At 43.7% G+C, this 24,324-nt stretch overlaps 1 protein-coding gene across 3 annotated transcripts in view; it reads left to right on the top strand.

The window, feature by feature from the left end:
• Positions 1-22,652, top strand: part of TTC23 (tetratricopeptide repeat domain 23) — a 113,498-nt gene extending 90,846 nt beyond the window's left edge. For all 3 annotated transcript variants that reach the window (XM_059912592.1, XM_059912593.1, XM_059912591.1), the window contains exons 8-11: positions 3,337-3,464; positions 6,408-6,557; positions 21,143-21,225; positions 21,986-22,652. In XM_059912592.1, the coding sequence (XP_059768575.1) occupies positions 3,337-3,464; positions 6,408-6,557; positions 21,143-21,225; positions 21,986-22,100 (476 nt within the window). In that variant the 3' untranslated portion in view covers positions 22,101-22,652. The remainder of the gene's footprint in view (positions 1-3,336; positions 3,465-6,407; positions 6,558-21,142; positions 21,226-21,985) is intronic.
• Positions 22,653-24,324: the final 1,672 nt, after the last annotated feature.

Below are 24,324 nucleotides of genomic sequence, written 5' to 3'. Positions count from 1 at the left end.
TTCATGTGTCACCTCTGGCTGTTTTTGTGCTGCAGTAGAGACTATTTAGTCCTCAAAGCCTAAAATATTTACCATCTGGTCCTTTATGGAATAAGTTTGCGACCCCTGTGCTGGAGTCTTACAATTTTTCCACTTTCAGGCTAGTTTCTACATTATAGACATTCTTTTTCTTATATTCTTTTCCATTATGGTTTATCACAGGATATTGAATATAGTTCCCTGTGCTATACAGTAGGACCTTGTTGTTTATCCATCCTCTATATAATAGTTTACATCTACTAACCCCAAACTCCCAGTCCTTCCCTCCCCCACCCCCAGTCCCCTTGGCAACCACAGGTCTGTTCTCTATGTCTGTGAGTCTGTTTCTAATACATAGGATAGGTTCATTTGTGCTATATTTTAGATTCCACATATAAGTGATATCATATGGTATTTGTCTTTCTCTTTATGACTTATTTCACTTAGTATGATAATCTCTAGTTGCATCCATGTTGCTGCAAACGGCATTATTTCATTCTTTTTTATGGCTGAGTAATATTCCATTGTATATATGTACCACATCTTCTTTATCCATTCATCTGTCAATGGACATTTAGGTTGTTTCCATGTTTTGGCTATTGTGAATAGTGCTGCTGTGAACATAGCAGTGCATGTATCTTTTTGAATTATAGTTTTGTCTGGGTATATGCCCTGGAGTGGGATTGCTAGATCATATGGTAATTCTATTTTTAGTTTTACCTAAGTAAAAACAGTTTGGAGACAGAGCTTGCTAGGAATGCATACTTCTCTTTACGAAATGTCTCAACAGGATTCATTAATAAATGCTAATAGCTTCCTTTCAAAAAACATCTTAAGATTTTGTACTTATTCTATCAAAGAAATGGTCTGACTTCTTAGTATCATCCACATAAAATGAAAATGAACTATGTTTAAGACTTAGAGGAAACAAGGTAAGTGGGCTTTTCTTTTTTCCTAAGTGGGCCACAGTTTCCACCATCTGCCAGGCCCTCTGATGTTTTTTTCCAAAGAAAAAAATAACCCTGGGGGATTCTAGATGCTTCTTGCCTTCTACAGCTTTCCCAACATCCCCTCCTCCACAAGTGGTTTTTTGTTTTTTGTTGTTTTTTTTGAGCTTGGCAAGACTCAGCATAATAAATTAATATGAAAAGGTGGAAAAGAATTAAGTGCTAGAAGTTTCTACACTGAGTAACAGTGAGGAACCTCCACACTGTTTTCCATAGTGGCTGCACCAACTTGCATTACCACCAACAGTGTAAGAGGGCTCCCTTTTCTCCACACCCTTTCCAGCATTTGTTATTTGTAGACTTTTTAAAGATGGCCATTCTGACTGGTGTGAGATGGGACCTCTTTGTAGTTTTGACTTGCATTTCTCTAATAATTAGTGATGTTGAGCATCTTTTCACATGCCTACTGGCCATCTGTATGTCTTCTTTGGAGAAATGTCTATTAAGGTCGTCTGCCCATTTTTCTATTGGGTTGTTTGGTTTTTTTGTTGTTGAGTTGTATGAGTTATTTGTATATTTTGGAGATTAAGCCCTTAGTTTCTACTTTAATTTATTGGTTCAGAATTTCCAAACCAAGGGAATTCCCTGGCTGTCCAGTGGTTAGGACTCTGTGCTTTCACTGCCATGGGCCTGGGTTCAGTCCCTGGTTGGGGAACTAAGATTCCACAAGCTTTGCAGCATGGCAGGAAGGAAGGGAGGGAGGGAGGGTGGGAAAGAAGGAAAGAAGGGAAGGAGGGAGGGAGGGAGAGGGATGTGGAACAATTTAAAACAAAAAACAAAAAAAGGACTTCCAAATCATGTAGGTGGTGCAAATTCAGCCCTCAAACATGTGCGTGCCTCATGTGCAGTGTCCCAGTTTCTTTCAGATGCTCTTTTTCTAGCCATGGCCTCTGGAGGGACAGCCTTGAAGCTTCTCCTTGGACCAGCGCAATTGTTCTTATCTCAATTTTAGGGATTCCTGGCTATATTGGTTTTCTTTTGCTGCATAGCAAATTATTGTTGTTTAAACACCCAGTTTAAGCTCACAATTCTGTCAGTCAGAAGTCTAGCATGGTAAGGCTGGCATCTCTGCTCAGGCTAAAATCAAGTTGTCAGCCAGCTACATTCTCATCTGGATCATGGGGTCCTTTTCTAAGCTCATCCCTGTTATTATCAGGATTCAGTTCTTTGTGGTTGTAGGATTGAAGTCCCCATTTTCTTGCTGAATATTGACCTCTCTCAGCTCCTATGGGCCACTCTTGAGTCCTTGTACCATGGTCCCCTCCACCTCAACAATGGAGAACCTCCTTTTCAAATCCCTTTCATGCTTCGAATCTCTCTGCCTTCCTTTTCTGCCTCCAACTGAAGAAAACTCTGCTTTTAAAGGGCTGGTGTCATGAGTTTAGGCCCAAGGGGTAATCTTGCTTTCTCACAGTCAACTGTGCCATATAACATAATCTTATGATAGGAGTAATATCTCAGCATATTTATAAGTTCCACCCATAATCAAAGAGGAGGGCATAATCAAGGTTGAGGGTCATTTGGGGACATCCTAGAAATCTGCCTATAACACTGGATTTTTTCAGGGAGCCCCATTCCAGCTTCCTACCACACACAGGCCTCAAGCTTCATCTCCAACCCTACTCAGGCTTATCAAACCCCATTTGGAATACAGTACACCTTTTTCCTAATCCCCTCATGGACCATTCAGCTTTAGCTCCCCCTCCCTGCTTTGGCTTTTAGTTTCCTCTTCATTTTCCATACCTGAGATTTTCCTTTTTTTGCTTTCAAGATTGGCAAATATTTACAAATATTTTTGTTATATTATAACCAGTATGTTTAAGTGTTTGGAATGGTTCAGGTTTTTCCTTCAGCAGCATGTCAGCCATATTTTCCAGAATTTTAGGGTTATCAAGCTACATTCCAAGATTACAGAGTCCATTAAAGTCAGTGGATCCTTGGAGTCCTAACCCCAGTGAGGAGCAACCAGAGTTTTACAAAGAATTAATGGTTAATCAATCTGAAAACTTAACAATGTGTCAGGTCTAGGGGATAGTTTCCCTGTTTGCATTAACTTTGCTTACTGTATCACTGGGAAAGGGAAGATGTATGAAAACCAACGAAAATAAATTGCAGTATCTTTCTGAGAACTAGACCCTGTCTAATAAAACAGTCAGATTAATTGACAAAAGACAGTTTCCTTAACTGGGTTATCTTGTCCAATTACTTATTATTTTCAGATAGATCACCATCACTAAACACATAGTTATTCTGTTTCCATTTCAAATCTGCAAGCTGTTTTCAAAATTGTTGTTGTGATGCTTTTCTTCAGATGTGGCTGAGCAGTATTTTCAAGATAGCATGGCTAATCTTAAGGATGCTGAAGGGATTGGAAAAGCCAAATTTCTTTCAATTCAAGATGATTATTGCCATTTTCTACAAGTCACTGGACAAAAAGAGGTAAGTGAGTTTGGACCACAGCTGACTAGTTATTTACCTGGGCGACCCAGTTGATATCCAGAGGGCTACTCCTGCACTCTGAAAACATTAAGAATCTACCATGTGCAAGGCATGTGCCAGGCTCCACGGGGAGAGGGATAAATAAGGCCAGGCAGCCACTCTTGGGCAGCTCCCAGATATTCGCTCTCGGGAAACAAAAGAGTTCATGAGAACGTAGATGCCATGTCCACCTGTAGAGTATCTTAAAGGACTAGAAACCTTGAGAACTCAGTGGACAGACTCTGCTTACCACAGCCTGTGGTTCTGGCTGGCATAGAGGGTGGAAGTTAGTATGTCTAATTCCTCTCTTATTATCTTAGCTAATGGATGAAATTTGCATATCTAATAAGAACTACACAGTGCAGAAGTTACAGCTCACTGTCCATTGAACCATACAGGCATGTTTTCCATGGCTTTTAAAAATGGAACCAGACCCAGAATTTATATTCATTGGTAGTTAAACCCTTGGGAACTTATTCCATAAAAAGCCTAACAACTACCAGACAGCCACATGCTTGATTTATACAGATTTTTTTTCCAACTCTAACCTGTCAATGGGACTTCCCTGGTGGTCCAGTGGTAAAGAATCCGTCTTCCAATTCAGGGGACGTGGGTTCGATTCCTGGTCAGGGAACTAAGATCCCACATGCTGTGGGGCAACAAAGCCTGCACACCACAACTACTGAGCTCGCATGGCTCAACAAGAGAGCCCACATGCCGCAAACTACAGAGCCCACACACCCTGGAGCCCGTGTGCCACAACTAGAGAGAGGAAACCTGCATGCTACAACTAGAGAGAAGCCCATGTGCTGCAACGAAAGAGCCCTCATGCCTCAACTAAGACCCGACGCAGCCAAATAAATAAATAAATATTTTTTTTAAAATGTGCTCATTTTGCCCCCTCCCCTGATCTGTGTTCCAGCCACAGTGTCCTTTTCTAATCCCCACTTCTGGGCAGTGTCAGCTTTTGTTTCCTGCTCTTGGAAGGTTCTTCCTCATTGATCTCCTGGCTAATGTAGATCCATCCTTCAGGACTCACCAGCTTGCCTGATTCCCCTCACTGGCCTTGAATGTGCCGTGTGCTTCCCCCAGCTCCCACTGTGCTCCAGGTTCCCATGCCCTCTTCTTAGTCCACCTAAATCCTATTTATTCTTCACTTCTCTCCATTAAGCTTTTCTAACTCTCAGAGACTGTCACAGTCTCTTTACTTTAAACCCATATCCATGTGGCATCTCTTCCATTGCCATCTCGACTTGCCATTCAAGTTCATGCACATCTATCTCTAGTTTCCCCAATCAGGCTGTAAATAGCGTTGAGAGCTTCATTTAGGAAAAGGTGTCTGGCTCTTCTTTCCGTCATTGGCCCCTCCAAGCCTGACAACCAATTTTCATGGAAAAATTGCCAAACCCAACAGTTGCATCACAGACACTGGGAAGGGACACGACAGGCTTTTGCATCAGGCAAGACCCATACCAAGGTGGGTCACACACTTCACAATTTACAGTTTCTCTTTCCCAGCAGTGATTTATATTTCCATCTGAGAAATTGTTTCTGCCTTAACAGTGCCTTTTACCGTGGTTCCCTGATCCCACCCCCAGCATCTAATTCATATTCTTGCCAATAAAATGAGTAAAGGCCTTGCGAACTTCTCTATCTGGGGAGCACCAGCAGGATGCCTTCAGGGCTATGCGGTGGGCAAGGCTCCTTCACTGGTTCCTGCTTTATTCGGCTCTATTTTTCTTTTAAGTTCCACTTATTTCTCCCATATTTTTTTTTTAAAGATTTCCTTGATGTGGACCATCCCCAAAGTCCTCAATGAATTTGTTACAGTATTGCCCCCGTTCCGTGCCTTGGCTTTTGGCCGTGAGGCATGTGGGATCCCAGCTCCCCGACCAGGGATCAGACCCGCACCCCCACACACACTGGAAGGCGACATCCCAACCACTGGACCAACAGCGAAGTCCCTATTTGGCTCTTAAATTGGGCGTTTGTGATCTCTACCTGTAATCATGCTTTCATGTAGAAGATCGTAGAAGAATTTCAGGAGAAACATGGGAGACCGACATACAGGGCTTTCCCTCTGTATGTCTTGGTGTATGGCTGAAGAGATTAATACCAACTCATATTTTGTATTCCATGTTGGTATAAATAAATCAGATAAACCAAACAAGATGTCAAATATATTTAACTTTTCACCATGTTGGAATGTTTGCTTTTGGTTTCCTGAACTATTTCTTGTGAGAAATGGAAAACCCCGGAATACGTTCTGGATGTTCTGTAAGTAGATAAATGCCAGGAAACTCTGTAGTTTTCACTTACATAAGAACATCACTGTGCACAGAGGGAGAAGAGCCTGCAACTAAGAGGGATTAAAACTGGCAGGATCCAGATCCTAGATCTGCCACTGATGGGCTGACTCTGAGCAAGTTTCTTGACTGCTCTGTGCCTCAGTTTCCTCCTCTGTCAAACAAGGATTAAAATTGTCCTTATCTAAAGGAGATGGTGCAAGTTAAATGAGCTCACACACATAAACTGTTTAGCACGGTTCTTGCCACATAAAGGACACGATGCAGTACATGTTAGCTTTTCTTCTTACTACTCAACTAAAATGGGTTCCTGTAACATCTGAGATGGCTTTTTCTCCAGGGCTCCTTTATGCATTCTCTCTTCAGAGTTCAAACCATTCCTGTCCCTCACAACCCCCCCCCCCCTCACTCCATGTATATTATTTCCTGATTCCTATTTAAGGAGGAAAGTAGGCTCAGCTCATGAGACACTCTACCCAAACTCATTCCCCTAAAAAGTGAAAATACATATCAGTTACATCATTTTCTTAGGAGGCACTGATCTTTATCCAGCTTTGAACTTTTTATTTAACCAGACAGCTTTTTGTTCCTTTCACAGAGAGCTACCTCCATCCTGAGAGAGTCCCTGGAGGCCAAAGTGGCAGTGTTTGGTGATCTCAGTCCCGAGGTGGCAGAGACATACCGGCTCCTGGGCGGGGCTGACCTGGCACAGGGGAACCAGAGCGGGGCCCACAAGAAACTGAAGAAGGTAAAGCTGCAGCCCAACTAATGCGGAAAAAAACCCTCCCACCCTTCCCCACAGGTAGCTTTCTCTCCCTCCACCACACTCTTTTTTTTTATAACCAAATTGACTTTTTTTTTTAAAGTTTCATTTACTTATTTATTTATTTTTTAAATTTATGGCTGTGTTGGGTTTTCGTTTCTGTGCGAGGGCTTTCTCTAGTTGTGGCAAACGGGGGCCACTCTTCATCGCGGTACACGGGCCTCTCACTATCGCGGCCTCTCTTGCTGCGGAGCACAGGCTCCAGACGCGCAGGCTCAGTAACTGTGGCTCACGGGCCCAGCTGCTCTGCGGCATGTGGGATCTTCCCAGACCAGGGCTCGAACCCGTGTTCCCTGCATTGGCAGGCAGATTCTCAACCACTGCGCCACCAGGGAAGCCCCACACTCTTTTTAAATGAAACTTTACAAGTGGCTTATTTATGTAAGATGACATCCCTTTTGCAGTTGATCTCAGCTCACACTTTTTGGGGCAAAAGGTACAGTAATCCTCTTATGCACATAGATTTTTAAATAAATTATCAATTATTCTTTACTATGAAAATAATTTTAAATTTGTACATAGCATAATTTATCAATCTTATTTTATTTTACTCTTTCTGTACACCCAGTTTATAGAGGAACTCTTTGTGTGTTCTTCTAGTACTTATGTTTATTTTTTTTTTTAATTTGGAGTTTGTGTGGATGGCATGAGGTATGGATCTAATGTTATCTTCTTCCCAAATGGCTGCCCAGTTGTCCAGCACCATTTTATTAGAGAGTCCATCTATGCTCCAGTGAGTTAACACTTTAGTCACATACTACATTTCCACATGTACTTGAGTCTATTTCTGGATTTCTTTCTATTCCACTTTTCTCTTTGTTTATTTGAATCCCAGTACCTCATTGCCTTAATTATAGAGATTTCATAGCATGATATAGTACCTGGTAGGATTAGACTCCCCTCGTGGTTTTCTTTTTATTTTTTATTTTTGGCTGTATTGGGTCTTCATTGCTGTACGCAAGCTTTCTCTAGTTGCGGGGAGTGGGAGCTACTCTTTGTTGCGGTGCACAGGTTTCTCAGTGCGGTGGCTTCTCTTGTTGTGGAGCATGGGCTCTAGGCGTGTGGGCTCAGTAGTTGTGGTGCACGGGCTTAGTTGCTCTGTGGCACGTGGGATCTTCCCAGACCAGGGCTCGAACCCGTGTCCCCTGCATTGGCAGGCGGATTCTTAACCACTGTGCCACCAGGGAAGCCTCCCTTGTGGTTTTTGTATATCAGATTTTCTAGATATTCTGGCATCTTCATCTTTCCACATGAATTTTGGTATCAACTTATCTAGCTCCATAAAAAGTTTAGTGGTATTTTTTGGAGAATTGTTTTATTTGTAAATGGACATTGGGAGGATTGACATCATTATGATGTTGAGTCATTCTACCAAAGAACAAGGGATGTCTTTATATGTGTTCATGTCTACTTTTGTATCATTCAGGCACGTTTTAAAGTGTTCCTCATATAGGTTTTGTACATTTCTTACTAAGTTGATTTCTAAGCATTTTATCTTCTTTAATGCTACTATAAGTGGAGTTTTATCCACTGTTACACCTTTTGACTGGTTATTTTTGTGTATACGAAGACTATAGGTTTCTCTGTGTTAATTTTATATTCTGCTAGTTTGCTTAATTCTTTCCTTGCTTGAGTTAATTTGAGCACTGATTCTCTCAAGTTTTCCAGGTGTACTGTTACATCATCTGCAAACAGTTTTACTTTCTGTTTTCCAAGTTTTATGCCTTTGATTGATTTATTTTGTCTAATTGAATTGGTTCATACCTCCAGAACAGTAATAAATAATGTGGAATAATAGGCATCCTTGCCTTGTTTCTGGTCTTAATGGAAATGCCTCTAGTGATTCCTCATTTAATATATGCTAGCTTTGGACAAAGATTTATATATATTTATCATGCTAAGGAAGTATCCATGAATTTCTATTTTCATGAGTTTTTTTAATTAGAAATAATTGCTGGGTTTTTTTAAAATTAGAAATAATTGCTGGATCAAAGGCTTTGTCAGCATCAATGGAGATAATCAGATGATTCTTCTTAGATCACTTAATATGGTGCATTTTATTATAATATTGAGCCAACCTTGCATTCCTGGAATAAATCCCCTTAGTCATAATGAATTATTCTCAATGTGATGTTGATTCTGTTTGCTAACATTTATTTTTTGCAAATATTTTGCACCAACATTTGTAAGTGATATTTGTTTAAGTATCAATGTTATTTTGCTTCATAAAAATAATTTGGAAGTTTACCTTTATTTTCTATGCACTGAAGGATTTTATACAACATTAAAACTATCTAGTCTTTGAAAGTTTGTACCACATGTAAAACTCTTTAGGCATGGTGCTTTTAGGGGGGAAAATTCCTTGACAATTTTCTCTATTTCTTCTACAAACAAATTGGTCTGTTGAAGCTTTCTATCTCTAATGGGGTCATTTTGGTAAACTGTGTTTTTCTAGGTAATTATCTATTTCATTCATGTTTTCAGATTGATTTGCATAGAGATTTGCCAAGTAGTCTCATGGATTTTTTAAATTTTTACTTTTTTAATAGTTATTTTCCCATTGTAATTCTTAGTTTTTTATTTGGATTTTCTCACTTTTTTTCTTGACTGAGTTAGTTAGTGGTTTGTCTATTTTGTTAATTTTTCTAAGAAACAGGATTTGAATTCTATGGATAAATTGCCTTCCTATTCTCTATTTCATTAATTTCTGATTTTATCTTTATTCTTTCTTTCTTTGTGACTTATTTTGTTTTACTCTGTTGGAGTTTTTCCTATCTTTTTGAATTGGGAATTTAATTCATTTGGGTTTTATTTTTATTGATATAAGTGTTTTAGGCTATGAATTGTCCTCTTATTATTGCTTTAAATGCATCTTATAAGTTCTGTCATGTTGTGTTTTCATAACATCAATTAGTTTTAAAATGGTGAAAACCTGGGAACCTTTAAGTAATATAACTGCCCAAACCAAAGAATTAACTTCAGTTCTGAGTGGGCTGTCCTATAGGTCAAGCCTTTTTTTCTCTTTTTATGACTTCTGATTCTGCTGCAAAAAGCACCAGATTTGGTAACATGTGTGGTGCCTATTTTTTAATGAGACAACATATATTTATTATCAATTAGTCAACAATAGTTATTGGATATCTTCTATGGGCCAATTACTGTGCTAGGCAGAACTGGAGAAAGACAATGAATAACCAAGATAAATATGCTTCTTGTCTTTGTGTGACTTTCTAGTCTAGGCAGGAAGATATATTAAACCAATCTTTTCAGATAATTTTAAACATTACACATGTGCCAAAGACATGAGGGAAGAGGTGAGAAAGGAAGCTGAGGGTGGCAGTTGCTCTGGGTTTCTCCATCCCCCACTTTTAAGCTAATGCTTACTGAGTGATTGTTATATCTCTGGCAGTGAGTTAAATGATTTTTATCTATTAACTTATTTAAGCCCTATAGTAACCCTAAGAGTTGGATACCTCTACTCTCTGTTTTTACAAAGAGGGAAACTGAGGCTGAGAGGATAAGTGTCTCAGCCTTGATTGCAAAGCTAGGAGTCATCAGAGTGGGGATTTAGCACCAGGCAGTCCATATTGTGCAGTCTACTCTATGCTATCATCTATTTCACAGCTTGGGCTTCCAAGTAAGATTTTGTTTGAACAGGGGTTTCTTGTGCTTTAAAAAAGTTTGGAAACCAGTGGCACAGTGGAGAGAATGCCAAGATAAGGATATGTAGGAGTCTTTGGGTTGCCACTGACAATACAACTCAAATTAGCTCAGGTATAAAGGACTGTCTGTTGTCTTATGGTTTCCAAGGAAGCGCTGACAGGCACGTGATTAGCAGGACAGGAACACAGCGGAGACTTGGGAGAAAGTGCCAAGGCCAGACTCGAATGCCACCAGGGCTCTCTCTGCCCAGGAGTCCGCCTGCTTCTCTCTGCACCTCCCCCTACTCCTCTCTCATGGCAGCATCTCCCCTCAAGATGGAAATCATGGTGGCCAGCCCCCCAGAGTTTTACTTCCTACCCCTGCTGCCATTTCTCAGTCACAGCTTGGAAGTTCTCAGGGAAAAATTGAGAGGCCTGGCTTGGATCCAGTGCCCACCCCAGATCAATCAGCTGAGGCCAGGGGTGTGGTGGAGAGTAAGAACATGGTGCCTTCGAGGCTGATGGGTGGCCCGCAGTGGAGGTGGTGCAAGAAACATGGTCCCATAGTTAGAAGACCTGGGACAGGGTCACTAGAGCCCCTCCCTATTTGGGGGCATGTGCATTGAGTATAATAGGCATGCCATAGCCCCTTCCCTTAAGAGAGTCCCAGTCCCAGTTAGGGGAATTACAGACTGTAAACCCCTAACTCTGATATTATGTGCTCAGTATTGTGCTACAGGTCCACACTGTGATCAACGGGAGAAAGGGGATTAGGGAAGGTGTCCAGATAAGTATTCCTGAAAAAGAGCATAGCCTAGCAGAGACAGGAATTCCCATGTTGGAAACGAGGTGGAAGAGGAGACTCAGGGGCAAGAGAGTGAAGCCTATTTAAGAAGCAAAAAGCAGTTGGGGTACCTGTCTGCAGAGGAGCGGCTGAGAATGACCTCGCTGGCATGTTTGCAAGTTAAGGGGCTGAGACTTGATCCTTTAAGCTGGGGTCCCAAACGTTGGCCTGCAAGCTGAATCCAGCCCACTACCTGTTTTTGTGTGGCCCCTTAGTTAAAAATGGTTTTTTACAGATGATTATAAAATCTGTAACCATTTTACAGGTGATCATAAATTGATTTGATAGAGAACACTGACTTTGAACCGCAGCTAAGTGAAATTTTATCCTCCCCCCAAGAAAAGAAATCCATTATTTTCATTAGTAGAACTAGATTACCCAAAAAATGTACTTATTATTATTATACTTTAAATTTCATCGACAAAAGTTTGTGGACATTTGTTTCCTCTCTTGCTAGGTTAAGTACCTACATAGTAGCTCGATTTTTATCTCTTGACCCACAAAGCCTACAATATTTACCACCTGCCCTTTGCAGAAAAAGTTTTCTGAACCTGGCTCTAAGCATCTGGGAGCCACTGAGAGAATTTTAAGTAGGGCACAATAGGTCTATATTTGTTCTTTGGATTTTTTTTTTTTTAAATCACTGTGAGGACAGTGTTGAGAATGGAGTGGAGTGGCCCAAGAATCGAGGCAAGAGGCCTCAGTTTTCTCATCTGTAAAACAGAGAAAACAGCAACCCCAAGCCTTCCTTCACTCCCACAGTTGTTCTGAGGCCGGTATGAGGCAAGGTGAGTGGGGCTGCTTTGGTAAGTGCCAGGCCCTGCCCGGGTGCAGAGTGCAGTCCGCTGAAGGGCCCAGATGGAGGAAAGGGCGGAGCTGTCCTGGCCAAGGCACACCACCCGCCCTTGGGAGTCTCCACTTTGCTCCCCCTTCCTCATTTCTCCCCTGAGGAGGGTAGACGAAATATGGAAAAACTCTTCTGAGGGTTCAGCCTAGACACTCAACTCCAGAGAGGGGAGGGACCCAGGAATAGGGGAGGGGGGCAAATGTTAGCAGACGTGCAAGAATTTGCGTTGGAGCCACATAAACCTTCATGTGGCCCTGCTGACTCCAGTGGGGCCAGGCTGGTTCCATTACTGACCACACACTGGGGGCCAGGCTTACTGCTGCTGTGGCAGCTCATACATCGTTCCCAACCCTCACAGCAACCCTCCAGGTCAGACCTTAATAGCTCTGATTTACAGACGAGGGGCCTGAGGCTCCTAGAAGTGAATTGTCTATGGGTAAGTTACTGTTAAATAAAGCCCACATTTTCCTTAATGCCAGTGGTTTGCCAAGCGTGGGTCTTAAACCCCCTGCATTAGGTTCACCTTCTGAACCAGAGTCTGGGGCAAAGGGCCAGGGGCCCAGGGACCTGCATTTTAGCTTCCAGGGGGAAGTTGAGAATCACTGCTCTGGGCCCCAGGCCCACCCACGGGGCTGAATATCAGCTCAGCTCCAAGAAACTCCAGGTTTCATCACTCCCAGAGCCTGCAGTGGAAGTTGGTGACATTTTTACCTTTCATTTGGCCTCATTAACCAATCAGTCCTAAAAACAATGATTTTGACATTTTAAAGCTATCTGGCCACTTGCCGGAGTCAGAGAGAAAAGGGTAGAAACGTGTATGTCTGCAGGTCATGGCCGCTGTGGTACACACAGTCCTTATTTCCACTGGTCCCCGCATACCCACCTGAGGACAGGGCTGGCCGCTTCATGAACACCAGGGCACACACAGGGCTTTAAACATGCCTCTCACATCTGCTCCTGAGCTGGACTTTCTCAGATGCCGTATTCAGTGCTGGGCTCCGCAGAGCCAGCAGCAGCAGCAGCTCTCAAAAGCCGCTGGCCCAGCGTTTCTCTTGTTTTTATCACAACAACAGCTGCATCCCCCAAATTTTCAACTCTGGAGCAGGAATCCATTGAATACTGGACTTTCCAGATGTGCTCTCCTGTGCTGAATGGCCCAGGCATGGTTCTGTGGGCATGAAAAACAGGAAGGCACGAGAAACAAAGCAGACAGTGGGATTAAGTTACTGAAAAGAAAACCATATTATTGATCTTTCTTTCAAAGGCATCTGCAGGGGAACGTTGGAGAACTCTGTTGGCTCCAGCTGGAAATTTCCACTGCAAAAGTTCCCATTTTTGCAACATGGAGAACTAGATTTTCATCCAGGTAAAAAAGGCTGCAAACAAGAATTCACAAAGACTGTTTCCTAGGTCAGAAGCATCTCAGGACTAATCCCAGGCCCAGTTACCAGGGTTGGGTCCCGTCTTAATCTGGCCTCGCTGTCGGGTACTGTCATCGTCAGGGTTCCATCCACCGCCTGATTACTTTATTGCTGTGAACATAAACATTTTCCATAAAAGAATAACAATTTTATGTGACCACTCTCTCCAAGAAATTCAAAGCCCACTACGATGAATCATTTGAAGAAAGGCAAAAGAAAATGGTTTGTATTCATAGGTTGACTGTGAGAAAGCCAACCCTGGACAGGTCTTACGTGGCCACAGGTCAAGTCTCTAGAACAGGCTGTCAGGTCCTTGCTGTTCCTCCAACCGGCCAAACACACAGAGCCTCTGCAGACGGCTGTATTTTATACATGATTCATGTCCTGTCATTCCATCAGCGGCCCGCCTAGTTTCACTTTCCCTTTAGCTTTTGTGGTGTTTTCCTTGTTTTCCTGGATACCAGGCAATCCAGAGCCAAGTTTGGAGTCCCCACAGAGCCCTGTGTTAGCCCATAATGCTTTCAAGGGTAGAATCTCATTCGTCCTCGATCCCTTGATCTTGATTTTTCTAATCATCTTTGACTAACCCACTGCTGGGCTGCAACAATCCACCTCAGATCCTTTTTGAAAGAAAGGAAGGTCATAATGACATTGATTTTGTATACAGAATCCTGTTCTTGGTTTGAGAAGTGTGCTTGAAGACACTTCAAGCACTCATTAGTTACTTGGAGATGTTTGTAAATTGGTTGATATAGTATAAGAATGGAAGCTGATGGTTAAAGGGGTCAAGGACTTAACCTTCGGTGGGGAAAACATGGAGCCTCCCTTGCCTGCTATAGGCTGGGTGGAAATCAGAATTCCAGGTCTCCTGGCAATAGGATGCCCTGTGTCATCAGCTGCCAGGAAGAGTTGCTCTCCTTGGGGTCGGGCCCCCTAACTATGGCAGCCCAGGCACAGCACCTCCCACCTTCCCTGTCCCTTAGAAAACATATATAGGCACTGAACACAGACTGCCCAGGACAAGGCTACATTTGCTATGGAAAGCTCCTCCAGTATGGGAACGCTTCCCGTGGCTTCGTGGGTGCACAATGCCTCAGGAGTTCCTAAATTGGCATCAAGGTCTGGAGGGTGCAGAACTGTGGGTGTGGACAGACCATCCTGGCCTGAGACCTTCTGGTGTTTGTCAAAACCTCATTGGATGCAGGAGAACTGTGAGTTTATGGGTGGATTGCCAGGGATGGAGAGAAAGGCAAAATCTCCTTCCACATAAATTCAGTGTGACCTTTAGCAAGTGGAAAGAGTGATGCTGGGAATGGCTGGTGCTACTGCACCAACTCAGGAGGGACTGGGCGGATGGCCGAGCTCCACAGCAGGAGGGAGCTGAAAAGCTTAATTTTAAAGAGGGCTTGATTTCTTGCTCTGTCTGGCTCAGAAATAGGCAAGCCCAGCTTTTCTACAAACAGCTGGCTGTCCACTCTAAAACTAAAGCCTGAATTTATATGTGGGTACGCAGCAGGAGGCCCCTCCACAGGAAGTCCTGCTGATGCATTTGTTCTCTAAATATTTGTGTTGCAGTTATCCTGGAGAAGGATGATGGTAGCTTGCTCCAACACAGTGGCCAGGGGCTGGAGCAAAGTCGTGGGGGAGTCAAGGGACATCAGTAGGATATAGAACCCATGGCACTTGGCAACTCAGAGGTGACGAGTGAGGGAGACAGCAAGGATGACACCTCGACTCCAAGACAGGCATCGTAGCTACTCGGGGAGGGCTTTTCAGACGGGCCTCCCTCCCTTTCTTCCTCCTCTCCCATTTCCCTTGTCCCGGGGCCCCTGGTCCTACTCTATCTGTACTTCTTTCATGGGAGGCTTCCTACCCACCTGTGCAGCAATCCTTGGGTCTGAGAATTAGTGGGTTTCCAGGTAAGGGAGCTGCAGGTGCGTGTTTGAGTGTGTGTGTGTGTGTGTGTGTGTGTGTGTGTGTGTGTGTGAGAGAGAGAGAGAGAGAGAGAGAGCGGGGCAGGGTATGCTGCCTCAGACACTTGCCACTCTTCCTGACTGGAACCCCACCACCACCTCCCCCCGACCTGGTGCTCTTCACATGGCTGACTCCCCATCCTGCAGGTTTCAACTTGAATGTCACCTCAGAAAGGCCTTCACTGACCCAAGTACCCTCTACCACTACTGACACCACCCCCCCTTTATTCTTTCATAGCCCATGTTCTTTTTTCGTTTCCACAGCTCTTACCATGAGTTGTTATGCTATGTTTGTTTACACATTTTTAAATGCCTGGCTCCCACACTACACTGGAAACCCCCATCCCCTGCTTCATCACTGAGGTGGACTCAGGGTTGGTGTCTGGCAGGGGCTCAGCAAACATCTGCGGGAATGTGTGCCTGCAGCAGAAGACTCAGGTCCAGAGGACAAGGCTGGTTTCTGAGGGGCTTGGGAAAACCAAGCCCCACCCCCGTGTGACCCTGTTTCTATAGGACAATGCTGTCTGATGAACGGTATCTTGGTTTGTCCTTTCATTTCCCCAAGTAAGTGATCATTTCTGCTTGCCTTGTAAAGATTAGTAAATGAAAAGCATATTTGTGTTTTTCTAAACATTTAAGACATTTCATACTTCCATATATTTTGGTTTCTGACGTCTTCTTTTCTTCTTAATACTAACCTTGAGAATTAACATGAAAATAGCAGCACAGTTCATGTGTTCCTGGGTAACTTCTCCTCCATTGACATACTCTAGCATCAGATAATATGTGTAAAGAAGAGTAGTGATTTCAGATTCTGAGCATTAGAATCGTTTGAAATTTTTTACCTTTCTCTGGCTTTCTCATTTCACGTAAAGACAAAATACACAGGCTTGGCACAGACCTTTCCCAGGCAAGAAAAAGTATGTCTTTCTCCATTTTCCATTATTGAGTTGCATAGCCTTGCAACTGAGATGGCTCTTTAGCTGCAGCCTGGCCGTAACGCCTCTGTTAATAAATAGGATGTGTCCCAGCAGCACTTTCACTGTTGGAAATTTCCCAATAGAGATGATGATGTGATGTCAGGACTTAAGACCGAAGGTTGAGGGAGAAAAGGAGGGCTCAGGCACCCCAACCCACTTCTGCAGGGGCGTTGCCATGACAAGAAATGGCCCTGAGTACCAACTGTAGGTTTTCAGAGATCCCCCCAAAATCAGAAAATATGCTTCCTTGTGAGTTCAGGTTTTCTAAAACTGTTGTGGTTTTCTAAAGCCAGAGTAGACTGAGTCAGCTAACCTCCAAGCCGCAGCTGCCACTGAGCCCACACAGGGCTCAGTCCACACAGGGAAGGGTGCGAGCTATGTCCACACATATGTCCACACAGGGAATGGTGCGAGCTCTGGGGCACAGAGGTGGGCCGCAGCCAGGAGGACAGCAAGCGGGTGCCTCCTATCCAGATTCCTTGGCTCCTGGGCTCCTTAGAAACCTAACTTTCAAAACTCAAAGTCGTGTCAAATATAATTTTTAAGATTCTCATCAAATGCTTAAGACTGCGTCTTAACTCCCCTGGCTTTATGAATGACACCTAAGAGAAAGCAGCACCTGGGGGACAGCACTCTTTCTTTCTGCTCTTGAACATGCCCAGATTATGACGGTGGAGGTCTGTAACACTGCACCCACAATGGAGCTTCCCTACCAGAGGTTTCAGTAGCCCTGTGGTCCAGCCATGTCCTAAGGTTGTCATATAAGAATTTCATCAGTTGACCTTTTGCTTTACTTACTTATTCATTCATTTAGCAAATATTTCATCTTAGGTGCTAGGGACTGTGCAAGGCCCTGGGACACAAAGGTGAGCAAGACAAACATGGCCCCTTTGGGGACAGCCTGCAAGCTGCAAAGCTCGAGTTCCCTTTTGTCTTCCTGCAGGGAGAGAGAGGAAAACTCCTTGTTTGGTATCTAAGGTATAATAAAAACACAAGTGACTTCTCCCAACCCCTGCAGGTAAAATCAAAGAGAACACAAGCAATATAATGGCTTCCTAAACTTCATCTGGATCCTCAAAATTTGTTTTTTGTCCACTCAAAAGGAAAACGAGAAACACCCTTTGGAGGCTGATTTCAGACCAGAGTGCACTGGCCTCCTTGGAAGATTCTGGAGAGTACAGAATACCTTTATTTATGATGGAGAATGTTCTCCTATCAAGGTTTGAGGAGTTCTTTACTTAGTTCAGGGAGATGTTTACAATGCCTGGCTGCCAGGTTCAATTAACATTTATTGACTTTGTCTCTAATACCTGTTTTTAGTAATGGATTATTTCACTTTTTAAAAAACGTAGCATTTGAAGACCAGTTCAATTACTGGATGAACCACTTTTTCCTGTCTCAGGCGCCTGGTATGGCCTCCCTGGGCATTGTCATCACAAAAGGGATTGGGGCTGAGGGTCTGTTTCCCTCTCCTAGTTGACATCCCTTTACATCTCTTCCCTCTTCAGCTAGAGTTTTGGGCAAAGTCCCTTAGTGAGTATAAGTAGCCTTAAAAAAAACCCTAATAACACCAGAAAGAGAAGAGTCTTGACTGCTGGGGCATAGGGGGTAGGATAGGGATGGGCTCACCTCTCTCTGGGCTTGATTATTGAAAAGGGCTGCTTTACCCAACCACAACCCTCTCTCCTAACTCCACTCTCTCTACTATCCTAACACCCCCAGTGGAAATGAGCAACAAGGTCTGGGATAGATGTGGTTAGCAGAACCGGTGAGAATCCGTGTAAGTCCTGTCAGTTGCCATGTCCTTTTTCCCAGGAATCGTGAATATTCAGCTAATAGTATAATATCTCCTTCCCTAGAGGATGAGGGGCCAGGGAGAAGAAACTTCAATAACCAAAGGAGTATGATGGAAATTCCTCCTGAGTTTCAGATTTTGGAGGCCATCTCTTAAGGCAGAGTGTCCTGAGACCTCAGATTTTCTCAAATAATCATTATAATGTCAGTAAAATTCTAATGCTTCAGTGAATGAATTAACACCATTGCATGTCAACATCAGCTCGTCTCAAAATGAGCTGCATCTGAGGCACTCATAAATATGTAAACAGGGAAGTTTGGGTGGGTTTAAAATTAGACCTGATCTTTTACACCGAGTGAAGGTATGTATCCCTGGCCAGGTAGGAGAAAATGAAGTCTGTCTGGCAAGATGTGTTAGCCCTGGAGAGAGGCCTCTCCCCGACTAACATGGATGAGGGAGAGCATGCTTGCTTCCTGCACGCTGTCCCCATCTGAGCCTTCTCTGCCAGGCTTTGGGTGGCGAGTACCCAGGCTCCCAGCAGCTGTGAGCCAAACGGGGAAGAGTGCTAAAAGAGGTTACATCAAGTGTCATGAGTGTCCCTCTCCATCTTCTTCCCCTCAAAGCAACACAGAACTTTCTCAAGGTTCCTAAATTTCCAAGGTCACAACAATCTCTCTGTGGATTAAAGCAATGCTAGCTCAAACCCAGGGAATGAGCAGCACATTGCCTAGGCCAAGCCAGGGCCCCAGTGCAGATTCAGAAAGTCCGGGGATTGCTGGGCGGAAGGGCTAGGATCCTTGCCTTGACAGAATTTGGATTATATACTAAATAGAATAACAGGAAAATGTTTACTCCTTTTTTGGTGTTATATAATTCAGCTAAGAAATAATGAATATTTTCTGTTATATAAAAAATCCTGCCATATTTTCATCTAATAATATTTCCTTCCTCCAAAAGACAACCACATTCTCAGATTCCAGAACCACATTCTCAATTCCTCAGATTGAACCGAACATTCCGATGGTCTTGATGTTTTCCACAGCTCATAAAGACAAAGGATTTTGGCTGCCTGCGTGTTAATTTTCCCAAAGACCTAAAAACAGTTGCCCAATCAGAATGAATACAGTCTTTAGTATGATGTCCCCAAACCATCACACTTTTTTGACTCTAGCTGTTACCATGTAGAAAAATGAATTCAATCTTTTAAAAATATGAAATATTTCAGATATAAGGAAAAGTATGAATAATATAACAAACACCTCTGAGTTTACTATTCAGTATAAGAAATAAAACATGACCTATACAGTTGAAGCCCCCTCCCCACCCCATCTCCAGATAACTACTATCCTGAATTAGATATCATTCTCATCTTTATTATTTTACTATGGTTTTATTTTACATACAAATATGCACACACATATTATATGCATTCATCTGCTATTTTCTTTTTCCTCTCTACTTTATAATCATGAGATTCATCCATGTGGCGACATACATCAAAAATTTGTGTGGTATCATACACAAAAGATACACATATATCACAATTTACTTATCCATTACTAAATATTCCCAAATTGTTCTACAAAATATTCCCAAATTGGCTGTACCAACTTTAACACCCACTATCAGTATATAAAAGAGTTCTTGTTGCTTCGTATCTTTGACAAAGCTTGGTGTTATCATTATCAGACTATAATTTTTGCAGTTTGGTAGGTGAAGGGGCAATCTCATTGAAGTTTTAGTTTGCTTTACTGGTTACTAGTGAGCTTAGGCATGGTTATTAGCCATTCTGTTTTCAACTTCTTTGAATATCTGTTTATATCTTTTGATCATTTTTCTGTTGGTAGGCTTTTTTTCTCATTACCTTATATGAGTGCTTTATGCTAATCCTTTTCCAGTTTTGTGCAAATATTTTCCCTCAGTCTGGTTTGTCTGTACCTTGCCTAGGTAAGGTACATTTTGGCGCACAGATGTTTTGAATTTTAATATAGTTAAATTTCATCAGTCTTTTACTCTTGGTTTGTCTGGATCTTGTCTAAGAAGTACTTCCCTACCTCACGATCATAAACGTATCCTTCAATATTTTCACCTCTAAGTTCCAAGTTTTAATTTCACACTTAGTTCCCCAATCTATCTGGGATTTTTGTGTTTGATATGGGGTAGGGATCCATCTCCTTCCATTTGGAAAACCAGTTCCATTTACTGACTAGTTCAGCTCTTCCTCATGGACCCTTCAGGGCCACTTCTGTCAATCTATCAAGTATTAGACTCTCTGCCATGTTTTGTTGATATATTTGTCTGTCTCTGGATGAAAACCACACCGTCTTAATTACTCTAGTTTTATAAAAGGTCTTGACATTCAGCAAAGCAAGCTCCTCCATCTCATTCTTCTTCAAAATTATTTTGACCATTTTGGGCACAACTCTCATCTCTATCCCTGGCCCAGTATAAGCAACCAAATGGCAGGACAATAAGCAGAAGGGAGAAATCAAGCCAAAGCCAGTCCTGGATAATATACAGCTGAATATTTAACTCCTAAATAAATCAACTCCTAAGAAATTGCTGCATAGTAATGAATATAGAAAGCCCATATAAGATAAAGTACTTCTTTACAAAAAACCACTAACATTTAAAAAAGAAGAAAAGTTGTTTGGGCTGTAGCAAGGGTCATTTAAAATTAGAATCTAGAGACCCCTCCTCTGGTCAATAGCAATGTTCTTGCCTTTATTTTCTAGAAACATAACTTTTAAACATAGTTTTACATACGGATAGTCACAGAGAGTTCTATAAAACAGTGCTAAAACTGTACATTTGTTTCCTGGATCCCTCAGGGCATCCAAATTGAAGGTCAGACTGTTCCTGGAAGAAACCCGGAATACACTAATTCCGTCATAGCATGGGTCTATGAATGAAGTATTCTCTCTCTCATTTAAGGGAGACTTGATTTTCCTGCAAAATGCTCTCAGTGACATTTCCATAACCTCACAATTACTACTTGGTGTTCTGCAGTGTCTTCAGATCCAGACCCTCTTATATGGACCACAGGACAAGAGGACTCTGGCCACCCAGCAGACCATGGATGTCCTGTCCAAGTGAGTTGGCCTCCCCTCACACTATTTCCCCTGCAATCAGAATCTCAGATGAAGCTGGTTCTCTGAGGTTCTGCGGAACTTTCCGTGGAAAGTTTTACTAACTGACTTCCCCGTAACTCATAAACTATGCAAGCCCAGTTCCTTGGAATACCCAGTTGTGAAATATCTTCTTGCCAGATATTAGGAAGAAATTAGCTCTTGAAGAATGTCAGAAACACAGGCTGGGATTCGTCCTCCTGCAGACTGGCCGCCTGCAGGTCATCTCACCTGCTGGAGGGCAAGGGCACAGAGCCCTGCTTGGCCTGCGGGAGCCCTACCTCAGGCTGCCTGAGAGCCCTCTGACTTCACCTTGACGGCCGGCCTTCTGGTTTTCACTATGGCACAGCCTGCGTACCCAGAGCCCACGGACTGACGGCCAAGGCCCTGCTCAGGGAAGTGCCGCAGGCGGGACACAGCTAGCGGGGTGTGGCGGGGGGCTGTCTCGGAGCCCACCCGCTGGGCCTAGGCCCCTTTAGCAGCTGAGGGTTGACTGTGTCAGCTCAGCAAGAATGGTCACAAGAAATTAGAAAATGGGAGAAGAAACCTTGCGTTTTCTGTTCCTGTGCCACGAGTCTCTTCCCATTTACAGTCCCTCCTGAAGCTCCTTCACGAAACGTAGCTCAGCAACGGCCAGGCTTGTCTTCACAGCCGCGAAGACTGGGTGCAAAATGTGGGGAGGTCGAGGGGCGCCCCACTCACCCCACCCTCTGCTTGTTCGCAGGGCCCCCGAGAAGGCCGTGAAGCCTCGGCAGCCCCCAAGAGCCAAGGCGGCCTTCTGCACCTGCGGGCCGCAGCACACCGCGCTGGGGAAGGCCAGGCCCAACGCAGCCGACTGAGCCCACCCCCACCAAAAGCTCTGCTCACGCCTGGGTGCTGACTCTATAAATCTCTCTCCATCCAGGAGGTGGACTTCAACAGTCATTGGACAGATTTTCTAGGCTGTTTGCTCCAAATGCAACAGCGATCCCATAAACCTCCCATGGGCCACCTTTTGACAGTGGATGCCCTTCCCGGTGATCTGGCGCCGCTATAAAGCATTTTTCTTTTTACCACCTTAGTGGTTTTTCTTGCCAGCAAGAATTTTTACCCATCAACACTACTGTGGCTGAAAGGCTTCTCTTCAAAAGTTCGAAACTTCCTGTGTAGGAAAGTAGACTCAACATCTGATCATGTATATATATATATATATATATATATATATATATATATATATATACACACACACACACACACACACACACACACACACACACATACATACACGGTGTATAGCCCCTTGTGCAGGCCTGGAGTCAGATCTGGAGCAGTAAAATTCTGGGGAAAGCCCTTTCTTATAGGAAGGTAATAGGGATTGAGAATAAAATGCTAATAAAAGGAAATTTGTAAGTCCTGGGGTCAGCATGTGTTTGTAAAATGAAGCCGCCTCAGAGCTCCTCGGAGCCTGGAAAGGGGCACCGAGGAAGCTTCTCCTCACTCGTGCACTCAGACGCTTATTGAATCTGGTTGAGCACCCAGGATGTACCAGGCGTGTGCTAAGAACTGAGGGCACGACGACAAACAGTACAGACACAGTCCCCATCCTCTCAGAGCTTGCCATCCAATGTGGACGCTAGTCATTAAACATATAATAGTGGAGCTGGTTGATGACAACTGAGAGAAACAGCCCGGTACCACAGGGTGGGTGGTAAATGGCCCTGACTTTTCCTAGAGGTCAGGGGAGGCAGGTGTAAGGGAGTGAAGAGAGCTGAGCAGGAGTGAGGCGGGCACGGAGGAGCTGCAGGGAGGGATGCTGACTCCCTGCTGCTGCCAACTGTGGCCGCCACTCCGGAGAGCTTTTTTTTTGGAGTTGGCACAGCCCTTGGCCCCCTACTCTCCCAGTTGTGTTCCAGGTTCAGCATGTAGGCGGTAAGAGGGTGAGGTGGGATGAGTGCTCATGTCCACAGTGGTCTTTAGTCTCTTGGAGTGGGGGGCCATCCTCATTCAAGAATGGAAAGATAGAGGGGCATGTTTTGAGCACCTCTCTCCATGCTGTCAGTGGTGAGGTCCAGTGCCGGAACGAGGTGAATGAGCGCACAGAGGGTGGGAATGCGGTGTAGGCAATGCTGTTCCTTCTCGCCCCCATCCTAATCCCATGGGCTAGGGCCCAGCAGGGCTGCAGGCTGCTGCTAATATGGCAGCAGGATGCAGCACGGCCCCCTCCCGCTCCAACACCCAGTAGGAAAGCCAAAACCACTCTGGGTCCATTTGTGCTGGCCACCTTGAGAACTGATGGGGGAAATAAACCAAAGTTTCGTGGCAGGGTGGAGGGAGGCTGGGTCCCTTGTCCTCGACAGTGTGACAGCTAACTATACAGGCCACCCCTGCTCGTACTCACCCATCCCAGATAGGCCTGTGGGATGAAGGCACCATTCAAAGAAGGCGTGAGATGTCACTACTCACCAAGTGTTCTATCTAGGTGAAGACACGGGTTTTGATGTGGATGGTGGAAAAGCATTTTAAGTATACATCACACAGAGTCTGCCTCAAAAATGTTTGTGCACCTCAGAAATTCCTATGCTGAAGCCCTAAAGCCCAATGTGAAAGTATTTAAGCTGGGGCCTCTGGGAAGTAATTAGTACATGAAGGTGAAGCCCCAAAACTGGGATTAGTGCCCTTGTAAGAAAAGACGCTAGAGAAATGATCTTTCTACCATGTGAGGGCACAGCATGAAGGCAGCCGTCTGCAAACCAGAAGAGGACCCCCACCAAGAATGAATCCACCAGCACCTTGGTCTTGGATTTTGAGCCACCAGACCTGTGAGAAATAAGTGTCCATTGTTTAAGCCTCCGGCCTGTGGTATTCTGTTATAGCAGCCTGAGCAGACTAAGAGCCCATGCTAGGTTTTTGAAAAAACAAAATGTAAATTATGATGTTATTTCTTCCTCTATTTCTTGTAGGATAATATTTTGGAATCACAGAAACTAAAACACTTTTTAAAAAATTTAGCCACCACCCTGAGAAAGAATGAATTTAGGAATGTTCCATCAAATGTCTCCCATCTATTAAATGTTTTAACTTCAA

This window comes from Balaenoptera ricei, chromosome 2 (genome assembly GCF_028023285.1).
Source record: "Balaenoptera ricei isolate mBalRic1 chromosome 2, mBalRic1.hap2, whole genome shotgun sequence".
Lineage (NCBI taxonomy): Eukaryota > Metazoa > Chordata > Mammalia > Artiodactyla > Balaenopteridae > Balaenoptera > Balaenoptera ricei.
Note: the sequence above shows the minus strand (reverse complement) of the source record. Positions and strands in the feature narration are given on the sequence as shown.